Genomic DNA, 13,115 nt, shown 5'->3' with positions numbered 1-13,115 from the left:
TACCTTTCTTTCTTCAGATTTTTCGATTTTTTTAATGTTGAAATTTGCGTGTTCCTATTGGATCTTATGACCTTGTTTCTTTGTTTATTTTTATTTGTTTTAGAGGATTAATTGTTTTATTGAACGTGATTTTTTAAATCTATTTTTAATCGGTTCAAATTATTTTTCGTTATGATTATTGTTTTCCGTTTTTAAATTCAAATTTCATTCCAGTTGCTGAGTACTTTATATACGCTATTAAAGTCATGTATTTGCATGTGTCTGTATTTGATAACCGATTGTCATATGTCCATGTCTAATTGATTAAATGGGTCCTACCACTGGATTGTTCGTTGGGATTTTGTTTCCAGCCTTTAATCATTATTGTTTGACGTTTTATTGCTTTTTAGTTTTATAAAGGTTCATCCGTACTTTTTATTTGTTGTATTGATTTTATTAGCAAAATTGAGCTTTGATAGAAATTTGATTTGATTTTTACTATATAATAGTTATTATTCTATTATTCTATTTTTCTATTTTTCTATATGTTTATTTTTTTGGACGATGGAAGTAATACTTTTGAAACATGAATATGATTATTTATTTTACAAACAATTATTTTGTTCCACGGGTTTGTAAATGTGTGTTGAAACCCCTGATTGTTGCTTTATGCCATTTTGTTGTTAATTGATTTTTTTCCGTTTAATGTATTTTGGTTTTTTTACAGTTCTGATTTCTAATGTGTCTGCTGAATTTATGATTACAGGACTGAATGAGCTAATGGAGTCTAAAGGAGGTAAAAAGAAGTCTAGTAGTAGTAGTAGTAATTCATCATCATCATTATTCTACGAAGCCCCCCTCGGATACAGCATTGAAGACATTCGTCCTAACGGTGGAATCAAGAAATTCAGATCAGCTGCTTACTCCAACGTAAGTATTATTTCCTCTGAATAGGATGTTAATAGTTCATTTTGACATAGTTAATTGTTATGTCTCTAATTGTATTTGAATATTTATTGAATTAAAAATTAATTCCTGTTTATTTTTTGCAATTCTTATGCAGTGTGCTCGCAAGCCATCCTGATATTCCCTACTGATATTCCGTCCCGTGCATGCAAGCATTTTTTTATTAGCTTTTTTAGTTTTTGTCTAGTTTTATTCACTACTCTCCTTCAAACAACATCTTTCCAAACCCTCTCTTTGCGATTGTACTCTTTGTTTATCTCCTTGTATTTTCTTTATTTCTTTCTGTTTGAACTGTGGCCATGGCAGTTTCTGCAATTGGTTTCGAAGGTTTCGAAAAGAGGTTGGAAATATGCTTTTCCGATCCAGGACTTTTTTCTGACCCTCAGGGTAGGGGTTTAAGATCTCTCACAAAATCTCAATTGGATGAAATTCTTGCACCGGCGGAATGCACCATTGTTTCTTCCCTAGCCAACGACGATGTTGACTCCTATGTTCTGTCTGAGTCCAGCCTTTTTGTTTATGCCTACAAGATCATTATCAAAACCTGTGGTACTACCAAGTTACTGCTTTCAATCCCACCCATACTGAAATTGGCCGAGTCCATTTCTCTCAAAGTTCGATCTGTTAGGTACTCTCGCGGTAGTTTCATTTTTCCTGGAGCTCAGTCCTATCCTCATCGCCACTTTTCGGAGGAAGTAGCTGTCCTTGATGGTTACTTTGGGAAGCTTGGATCAGGCAGTATGGCTTATATTATGGGCGGTTCCAACGAAGCACAAAATTGGCATGTTTACTCTGCCTCTGCAGATTCCGTGAGCCCAATTGACTCTGTCTACACTTTAGAGATGTGCATGACTGGCCTAGACAGAGAGAAAGCTTTGGTTTTCTTCAAAGAACAATCAGGTTCAGCTGCCAAGATGACTGTTAACTCTGGCATCAGAAAGATTCTTCCAAATTCTGAAATTTGCGACTTCGATTTTGAACCCTGTGGTTATTCAATGAATTCTGTTGAGGGAGCTGCTGTTTCTACCATTCATGTTACTCCTGAAGATGGTTTCAGCTATGCAAGCTTTGAGACTGTGGGATACAATTTGAAAACAATGAATCTGAACGAATTGGTGGTGAGAGTGCTTGATTGTTTCGAACCAACTGAGTTTTCTGTAGCTGTTCATGTGGACAACGCAAGCAAATCATTTGAACAGGGCTGTTTGCTGGATGTTAAGGGATACTGTCGTGAAGAGAGGAGCCACGAAGGACTTGGAATGGGTGGTTCTGTTGTCTACCAAAAATTTGTTAAGACTTCTGACTGTGGCTCGCCTAGATCAACTCTCAAATGCTGGAAGGATGAAGATGAAGAAGAGTAGCTTGTCTTTGTCTTGTGTTTCTGTCTTCGTCTTGTGTTTCTGTCTTTGTCGTCTGTTTCTGTCTTTGTCGTCTGTTTCTGTTGAATAAGTGTTTTGCCTTGTTTGGCTGAACTCATCGTTTTAGTTTGTTTTCTTTTTTTAGTCATTTACTGTTTATGTGTGGGAGGTTTATCCAACCTTCATTGTTATTTTCGTTTGAACTTTCAATTGAATTAAAAGCATGTTCTGGGAATCAATTGACGACTGATATATATATATATATATTATGATAATTATATTTTTCATTGTTTATCATCTACAAAATCTAGTTACAATTTTCAAACATCATTTTTCAATAAATGTTTTTTTTAGTATATCACGAAACTGACGCGGAAGGAGGCTAATCCCCATGAGCATTTGCTTCCGTTGGAATGTAATGATGTCGATCATTGGCTGGAACAAACAGCAACGTGTCAAACGAAGACAAACTCAATGGTCCTTCTAAGAGAGATATTGGCTCTAATTACCATACATCAACAAAATAGTGTAACATCAATTAATTAACTAAATAGCTACTCAATGGTCAAATCGCCCTGCAATGCAACAAGCTACTTCTGTCTGATGGCTGTAAATAAATGCAAATATGAATATTTAGAGCGATGAATATATGGTTTTATTAATTATAAAGGAGTTCTATTTGCACAACTGGTGTTGCTCTGGGAAGATGAAGAAGCCGCATGAAACCTAGTATATTCTCTGATTCATTATAATTATTAGAATTTTTCAATAAAAAGGGGAACAATCAAAGTAAAAACTTTCATGTTTATTTTAAATACGAGAGATTTTCGAATTTATGTTTCTCTTGAAGGACTGTAATGTAGATTTTGATGATATAGATGAGAAAGACCTCTCTTTTGGCTTGTGGTGACATAAAAAATGAGCAGGGATATCAGTGGCTTGTAATGGAACAGGGAGATATAGCCTTGTTGTGGCTAGACCACGGGTCTTGTGGGGATGGTGATAGGTGGTTCTTTTCCGGACATCCAAATGAGCCCAACAAAAGAAGAACATGGAAACTGATCCATCATCTATCAACACAATCCGAACACAAGAATAGGGGTGTACAAAAAATGTAGTTAATTGGACTGCATTCATGAACTGGAGTGCACTGCACCAGAAAAACTCAAATCAATTAAATGGTTTATGACGTGCACTATAAATATAAAAAATCCAGTTAATTAAACTTTAACAAAAAAAATCAGTTTGAGCCACTTTCAAACTTTTTTGTATTCAATATCATAAAATTATTTTTTTCATTGATCACGTCAAAAAACTAAATCCTAACCCCAAAATTCAAAATGATTGAACCCTAGCCCTAAATTTCAAAATGTTTAGCCCCAAATCAATTTGTCCTCTGCTCTCCTCGTACTCTCTCTAGTGGTGGTGGAACATCTCCGTCGTCATCTTTGACTCGATCCATCGCATCCGACGTAATCATTCTCGTATCTGTTGCAACTTCACCATCGCATTTCAACTTCTCTACCATATTTTTACTCGTTATCATTTCTCGTTTCTATTCCATTTTTCATTTTCATGAATTGCATATCAGACATACTCATTTATTGCCCATTCTTCATTTTAGTGAGTTGGGGTTTTCATTTTCTTATGATGTAGGATTTTTCCTTCTAATTTAATGTTTTGTGTGTTTAGTTTGTATGATTGCTCGTGAAGGAATTATTTGAGTTATTGAAATATAGGTGGTTTTGTTGGTTGTTTTTGCTTGTTTCTTGTGTGTGTGACTAGTTATGATAATTGTTTAGTAATGATGTTAGATTAGTGCATGCTTGGTATCACGGTAGGTTTGTCAAAATAACATTACATAGAGCTGTGTGAATGAAAAGAAATCGGGATTTAGGAAATGATTAGAGAAAAGAGACAAGTCAGTTGATATAGTAATTTAGGAAATAAGGCTAATAGAAAAGATGTTAAGTATGAGTATGGTCATTAATTATGTTTTGCTAATTATGTTTTTATTAGTACTAGAGCTTAAATTAATCAACAGTCTTGTATTCTTTTGTGCTAAATTTATGAAACTCACTATTGCTGGATGGAATAGGACTGCTGGTTTACAATCAATTCTATATTTTCGCTATCACATGTGTAGTCTGTACGTTGTTAATAATCCTTGCTGCTAGTTTACAATCAATACTATCATTTTAAACCAATGTCCTTATTTGTATGCCTTGAATATCTGTTTTGTTTGTGGTATGTGTAATATGGAATTTTATCCAGATCCTTCATTTATAATAATTTAATTACTTCATGAGAACTGACTTTCAAGGCTTGCTCCTCCACAACATGGCTGGTCATGCTCTACTCATGAACTAATAATGAGATTTGCAAGTTGAAAGACTATCAATGTCATTTGATTCTTCAAACAACACCACATAGCCAAATTTTCATGTCATTGAGAAAATGATTTTCTCAATGACTGCAACATCGTCCAGTTTTTCTCCATTAATACGCATCTTGTTTGCAATCGATAGTGTTCTTGAAAATAATCATTGCTCGACTCTTCTTCCTTCATGTGAAGAATTTCAAACACTTCTTCTTCATCAAATTCCAAATGTCTTTAGCAGTGTCCTTCTTTAGGATGGTCTCTAGTATGACACAATAACAAATAATCATTTGCCTTCAAATCCTTCAATCTCTTATCTTCAAATGTCTTTCTCTGTGCTTCTATTTAAAAAGTTTTACTGGTGCGTTCAGTGAAACTAGTTTCAAATAGACTCCAATACTCCTTAGATTGCAAGAAATTTTTCATCAACATACTCCAATGATCACAGTGACCGTCGAAGCGTGGAATAGCATGCTGCACAAAACTCAACAAATTTGTCAATTGAATTTGTTCTTCAAACTAACACATTAACTCTAAATTCTATAAACATTTATCTTTTGATTAAAAGCTTTGCTTACGAGATGGCTTTTGAGTAAAGCAACTCTACCTTTTGCTTCAGGACTTTTTTTAGGCTGTACTTGAGCAACATAGAATATGTAGTGTGACTTGTTTTGGAGAAGCCCCCCTGCACCCTTGCCATCTCTTGTATTGATATTTATCAGTATTATTGATGGTTGAAGAAATTTTGTTGTGATCTTTCTTTAATTATTTTCAGGAAGCATTTTTATGTTATGTTGGATATTGGTTGTATTGTTACATGCAAAAACAGTAAATCAATGTTGTGTTGTAACAATAAGCTCAAATTAATTCCATTGCAAATAACTTTTGTTTGATTACCAATTTTTTTAGAGTAGTTGATGAGTCAGATCATTGTTATTAGTTTGTTTGATTATCAAAATTGTTTGGTTATTTCTTTACTTCTGTCTTGAAATAACTTTTGACATGCATCTCTTGTCAATTTTTTCAGTAGAACGTCAACATAGATCATCATGATAACATTGTAGACTCTGAGATTGAAGGAAGTTTTGATTCTATTCCTCCTCCTTCAGTTTCAAACACTGCTATGTTGGCGCCTAAGCGTAAAAATTAGTCGGAAGTGTCACGACCCGAAATTTAAATGTCGTGACCGGCGCACAAGCTATTCTCCTAGCCTAGCAAGTCTATCAACTAATTAACAATTAAACAACTAAACCGTTCTCTAATCATTTCAAATATATATATATATATATATACTTTTTTCTCGAAATTTCGACAGAGTATCCTCTGTAAATTCAACATTTCCAAATTTATAGAATCCCTGTTTAACTTTCAATTCTGTCACACTTTAAATAACATAACCTAATTTCTTAATACACTTCCCAAAAAAAAAAAGTAGACTTTCTAGATTCCAAAATAGCTGCAATTTACATCAGACTCAACAGAAATTACAAAACATGGTCATCGATCAAAGAGACCTACAAAAAATAAATATGTTGAGACTTGAATCTAATAACATATTTCTACTTGGCTGCCTGCGAATCTGAAAAAAAAAAAAAAAAACAACAAAAGGGGTAAGTCACAAAGACTTAGTGATGAGACAACAACCACCACCACCACCATCAATTAGAAGGGAAACACAAAAAGGCACGAATAACTGCTTTACAATCGGGCGACAATTATGTTAAACAATATTACGTTAAAAATCTAGAAAAAATTCTAAATTTAAATATATACACATATATAGTCATTAAACTTATAATTTAACTGTTCGAACAGAAATATTAAAAATGCAGTTAATAACGAAGTTAAATCAAAATGAACAACTTTAAAATCATCATAAAAATCAAACAAGTAACAATATAAATTTTTTAGAACCAAGAGGCGGCTTCATCTCATTGATAGCCCTTTCCTCCTAAGGGTGGCCTTTCCCTTATGGGCGACTCCATCTAACGGATATCCCTCTCTTCTCAATTCCAGAACGCATCATCATGAATCAATTAGGGAGCTTACATCTCGTTGATAACCCTCTCCCCCTACGAATGGCATTTTTCATAGGGGCAGCTCCATCTAACGGGTAACTCTCCCTAATCAAAACGAGGTAACTAGGTGCACCTAACGCAGTTAATGATCTAATAATTATAACAACGATTTCCCAAAACACGTATTTAAAATTATTTCATCGTAATTCATGGAAAACATATTCAATCACATAGCAATTCAATATTTAAATACTTTAATTCATACGTAAATCAAACTAATAACATATTATATAACAAAGACCATTAAATTAAATAATTGACGAAATTGAGATAAATTTCAAAGGTTGTGTTCCCCAAATTTTTCAATAATCACTTTAATATAGAAAATAAGAAAAATAATAATAATAACATTATAAAAAATATAAGACGATGACCGTCGTCAACTTACAGCTATGGAGAATCGTCTAAGTTTGCTCTCCAATAACTCTCAGAGTAGCCGGTAGGATCTCAGCTGACAAATCTGAGTATCAAAAATATTTTCAAGACTTTAGTAAAATTATTCTAAAGTTTAGCTAACTCTAGGAAATCATAAAAATCAGTTAAATATACTCTAAGCACAAAAATAAGATTTTTAAACAAAACTACATTTTTCTATGAATTCATACTAGGATTAGAGTTGTGTATTTACCTCATAGAGTTTCAATAAACAACTCTCAAGAAATGGTTACCCTTCTTCTTCCTTAGAGCACAACCCTAATCCAAAAATTATACCCAAGCACTTGTATACCTTCCTAAGGGTTTAAAATTTTAAGGAGGCTAGCTTGGCTTTAAGTGAGATGAAGAAGAGGAAAAGAAAGGAAAAAATAAATGAAAAATGGGGGTGAGGGTGGAGTAGCTGAGAGGGAGAGAAGAAGAAGGGGGAAAAGTGGGATGGAAAAAAGTGGGGGGAAAGTTGGTTTTTTTAATTAATAATATATTAAAAATAAATAAATAAAACAAAATAAATAAACGAAACAAAGCGTTTCAGGAAGCATGGAATCATTTTACCCCACAATAAGGCAAAAAAGATCAACAATATGCAATTATTGTGGTCGCACGATCCAGTACAATAGTAGAACAAGCACAATGCAAACCCATTTGACAAGATGTGAAGATTATCGAAAAAATATGGCGAATAGGGAGCATGAATTAGCTTCATGTTCAATGGCAAGTAGGAAAGTTGTTAGTTCATCCCCTTCTTTTCCTAAATTTGACCAAGAAGTAAGTCGAATTGACTTGATGAACATGTTTGTAGCCATGAAAATCCCATTTTGACAAGTGGAACATTCATATTTTCATAAGTTTGCTAATGGTTTACAACCAAGGTTTAAATTTCCATCATGCACTACACTAGCACGTGATATTTTAAAGCAATGGGACACACAAAAAACAAGGCTGAAGAATATTTTGTCACAACATTGTCATCGAGTATGTCTCACCACCGACACATGGACATCCACCCAAGACTTTAATCACATGTGTCTCACCGCTCATTTCATTGATAACAATTGGAAGTTGCAAAAGAGGATTTTAAATTTTCTTCAAGTCACTAACTACACGGAAGAAATAATGGCCAAAACGGTTAAACAATGCTTGAATGGTTGGGAGTTAGGTCGTGTGCTTAGTGTGACAGTGGATAACGCCTCCTCAAATGATGTTGGAATTCAACATCTCAAAAGATGGCTTCTATCGCTGAATGGTCTAGTTTTGAACGGAGAGTACCTTCACACGCGATGTTATGTGCATGTATTAAATCTTATTGTGAAGGATGAAATGAACTTAATAAATGATTCTATTTTGAGAATTCGTGGAGCTGTGAAGTATGTTAGATGTTCTCCTTCGAGGTTTTCTAGATTTAAGTAATGTATTGGTCCTGATTTAAATTATAAAGGTGATGTTGGATTAGATTGTGAGACTCGGTGGAACTCAACATACGCAATGTTGAATGCTTCTTTGAAACATGAGAAGACCTTTACAGAGTTTGAATTCAAATACCAGAAATATGTTAATGAAGTGAATAAGGAAAAATGTGTGCCTACACCTAAAGATTGAGAGCATGTTGCCTTAATTCTTCCATTCCTGAAGTTATTTAATGAAGCTACACTACACATTTCAAGATCTTCTTATTTAACAAGCAACTTGTATATGTTTGAGGTATTCGGTGTAGGGATGAAAATTGCTGAAATGTGTAATAATGAAGATGAAAAAGCCAAGTCAATGGCTAAAAAGATGAAGGCGAAATACGAAAAATATTGGAGAGATCCTACTTGCCTGAATATGTTGTTGTTGATTGCTATGGTTTTAGACCCTCAACGAAAAGTAAAGCTTGTGATATGGATGGCAAAAAATATTGACACTAGTAATGACACCACTTCTTTGAAAGAAAAGTTAGATTCATGTTTGAAGTCTACCTATGAGGAGTATTCTGGTAGGGTGGTGTCTCATATAGGTAATTCTTCTAATTTGTCAGGTGCTTTTAATGAAGTTGGTGATCCTTATGATTGTTCTGAATTCTACAAATCAGACGAGTGCAGTACACCATAATCTGAATTAGGAGAGTATTTGGATGAACGTTTAGAAAAACCTTGTCCGAATTTTGATTTACTTAGATGGTGGAAGGTGAACGCAAGTCGATTTCCTATACTTGCAAGAATTGCAACATTTGTGCTGGCTATACCTATATTCACTGTAGCCTCTAAATCTGCTTTCATTACTGGAGGAAGAGTACTTGATCCTTATTGTAGCTCTTTGACACCGAAAACTGTGGAAACCCTTATTTGTACCCAAGATTGGCTAGATGAAACATCTTTATAATTTATTACTAGTGATGATCTTGAAAATCTTGAACAAATTGAGTAAGGTAAGATACATAAAGATGTATTTAACATTGTGTTATTACTTATTATATTATTACTTGATACATAATGAAATGTCTTTTTTGTTTTTGTTTTGTAGAAATACTTTCTTCCTAAGATGCCGCAAGTTGTTCGACCTTTGTTACACTTGTTATATTTCTTTTTAACAGACAAAGAACAAATGTGAATGTGACTAGAGCTAAGTATGAATTATTATGTTCATTTTGTTAAATTGCTTCCAACTTTTAAGTTGGTTGAAACTAAGTTTGTTTTTCACTTTTTTTTTGCAGATATTGTCTTTGGATATTAAGAAATGCATCTACTTTAATTAACAATGACTCTGTTTGGAGAAATGTTGTTCTTGATGTTAAGAGAAGAGACTGTTATCACAATGTTGAGGAAGATAAGAAATTGGCTGTGGTTATTGAAGATGTCTTGGTTGAGATTGAACTACTTGAAGAGTCTGAGTCTCGATTTAAGAAACTAAGTTTAGATGGCAGATCAAAAACATCAACAGTTCCTTTAGGTGATTGATTGGATGTGTCGAACTAATTTGATCTATTACAATCTTTTTGGTGGTGAATTATTTGTTCTAGCTCATGATTGTCCCTGCATCGACATTGACATTGCAACGACTATTTCGACTACATTTGTCACATTGCAAAACAATTTCAATTCTTCAATTATTGTTCGAATGATTGAATGATTTATGTCTTATTTTTAAAATTTATCATTTGAGAATTGAAACTTAATTGTAGTTTACATTATCAAAAAAGGGAGATGTGTTTTTGAAATTTATCATTTAATACTTCACTATTTATTGACTCAGAATCACTTAAAAATAAGTTTTTGTTATAAATAATACAATTAAACTGGTTTTAGAACCATTTTTTTATTTATAAAAATCACTTAAAACTGATTTTAAAATAATCTTTTAAAAAAATCACTGAAAAACCAATTTTAAACAATTCAGTAAAAACTTGTACGAATTAGTTTTAATAAAAATCGGTTTCAAACTGTTTCAAACATATTAAACCAGTTTATAATTATAAACCTATTTTAAACTAGTTTAGAACTGACCTGTAACTGATTCAAAAAATAATCGATCTTTTTAAAAGTGATTTTTAAAAACTGTTGCACTATTAATATGATGCAATTCAGTTTGATTTTTGGACCACGGACAACTAAGAATGTAATCTTAGAACATCTGAATGACATTTTGACACCAAATGAGAAGATAGGGGGAGTCTCACAGTAAGATTCTCAACTCTCACTAGACAAATCGATTATGGAAAGTTGTGGCCTACTTGATTACGGGTTTGAAGGTTCGTTTGGTAAATGGACACAGTCAGAAGTCTTGTGCTTGTATGCGCCCAGAGTTTCTTCAATCGCTAAAAGAAAAAAAAATGTTTGTGCAATTTCAGGGATTTGATGGAGATGCATCATAGATATAGAGAGGGTCTTTTGAAACTTGATGATGACGATGATGAAAGTTTTTCTTATACATAATTAGGAAAGATAAACACTTGAATAACAAAAATATCATTCAATCTCATTGCAACACGTACTGATTTTAATAAAAGATAATAATAATAACAGGTTCAAAGATTTTAGACAAGTCAAAGTGGCACTAGAGGTACTAAAAGAATCGAAAAATGTTTGGTGTACAACTACAAGAATGTATACACCTTGAAATATAATAAAAAAATAGAGTAATGTTATAGATGGAATAAAAAAAGAGTCATAAATTTAGATGGCAGCCTATTATTTAAAATGTTTTTATTGGATAGAGGATAATCACTTAGTGATATAAATTTTTAGTGGACAACTTCAAAAATTTCAATTGAAAAAATAGATTATCTTTAAGATGCAAAGGCAACAATAGTGGTGGGTACGCAGAGGCATCTATTTTAATCTAATGATTCATAAATGTTCCTCTCACACTAACATATCATAAATTTCATTTTAATACCCACTCTTCATACATTCAATTCCAACTCCCAACTTAGATTACACAAGTTTTTTTTCTTCCCTTTCTTAGTGTGAAAATTTGAGAGAATAACATGGGTATTTTTTCTCGATGAGTGTTCATGATGTAGGAGTTTGTGGAATCAAATTCTACATTTAGTAAGAGAAAAAATTGGATCCTTTATGTAATAAAGTGAGCTATTTTTGAGGATTTGGTGAGTCGAAAAGAATATTCTTCATGTTTTTGATTTTTGAGTGGTTTTTGAAGGTTTAGAATTTCATATTTTAATTCATTTTTAAGGATATTAGTAATTATTCATATCAATTGTTAAAAAGAAAAAAGTATCATACATTTTGCATGAGAACGAATGTACACTACATGTGACGATGATATACTAGAAGTAGTATAAATTTCGGTGTTTTTCTTTTTATTTCTTCTCTTTTAATTTCAGTATAGTTGATTATTCATAGATTATTGTATTTAGTTGAGATTTACGGATTCGGTAAAATTTGCTCTATGTTAAAAGTATGTTTTTGCAATTTGGGTGATATTGAATTGTGTTAAAATCTGAATTATTTTAATTGCGCAAGATTTTTAGTTTTAGGATTTGATATTAATTCTTGATTTTTTCAATTAATTAAAGTATGATTGAAGCAATTATAATTTAATCAATTGACTTGTTTTGAAACATCTTTTTCTGGTCTTAGACTTATATTTTTTTAATTATAAAATTAGGAACAAATATAATAACACGATTCACACCGAAAAAAGCTACCCAATATAATCCCAAAAATCCATAACCATGACATTGTTTTAACGACCTATACTATAATATTATGTGTACTATGTATAGTTTTGTTCAAAATGCCCCTATTTGAAAGTCTAATCTTCTTTAAGAGGATAAAAAAAAATTCAAATGTAATTCCAGAATCTAAGAGGGCGTTTAATATAATTTCGTTCGATTTAGATGTTGTATAAATCATCTTTTTATCTCCAGTCTAGTTAGAGATGGAATTGTTATAGATAAACTAAAAAGTTATTGAACTTATTTGGATAACAAGAAAGTTTAGTATGATTGTAGAGCGAAAAATATCATATATCTGCATTAATATAAAATAAATTTTAGAATCTCTAATCGTAAAATGATATCAAATAAAATTTTAAATGTATTGTTATAAATTTTAAATATTCTGTTATAAGTGTAAATCAATATACAATTATAAATGTTTTTGTTTTGTTTTAGCCTACTAATTTTCATGAGAATAAAGCACCAATAAATAAGAGTTTAATCGGAAGAAATATTGTTGAGTTAGTATATTTCTACTTAAAAGTTATTGATTTTATCTTGATACATCGATTCGATACAATTGAAATTTATATCTTGTAGGACATACAACTCTAAATTTTACTTTAATAAATTTACATACACTGGAAAATAATCAAAATATTATAATAATTATCTACACCTAAAGTGATTTATCGACCCATGCAAGAATCTATATATCACGTTTTGTTTAAATTAGGAGCCGGTGATATCTGTCAACAAGTCAT

At 32.1% G+C, this 13,115-nt stretch overlaps 1 protein-coding gene across 1 annotated transcript; it reads left to right on the top strand.

The window, feature by feature from the left end:
• The first annotated feature begins 1,048 nt into the window (after nt 1-1,048).
• Nucleotides 1,049-2,542, top strand: LOC140918584 (S-adenosylmethionine decarboxylase proenzyme). Its single transcript, XM_073365095.1, has one exon. It carries the CDS (start codon nt 1,245-1,247, stop codon nt 2,304-2,306), a length of 1,062 nt encoding a protein of 353 aa, XP_073221196.1. The 5' UTR covers nt 1,049-1,244; the 3' UTR covers nt 2,307-2,542.
• The last annotated feature ends 10,573 nt before the right edge of the window (nt 2,543-13,115 follow it).

The sequence above is a fragment of the Cicer arietinum genome, chromosome 2, assembly GCF_000331145.2.
Source record: "Cicer arietinum cultivar CDC Frontier isolate Library 1 chromosome 2, Cicar.CDCFrontier_v2.0, whole genome shotgun sequence".
In the NCBI taxonomy this organism is placed as follows: domain Eukaryota; kingdom Viridiplantae; phylum Streptophyta; class Magnoliopsida; order Fabales; family Fabaceae; genus Cicer; species Cicer arietinum.
The sequence above is the reverse complement of the archived record's forward strand: the minus strand, read 5'-3'. Positions and strand labels throughout refer to the sequence as shown.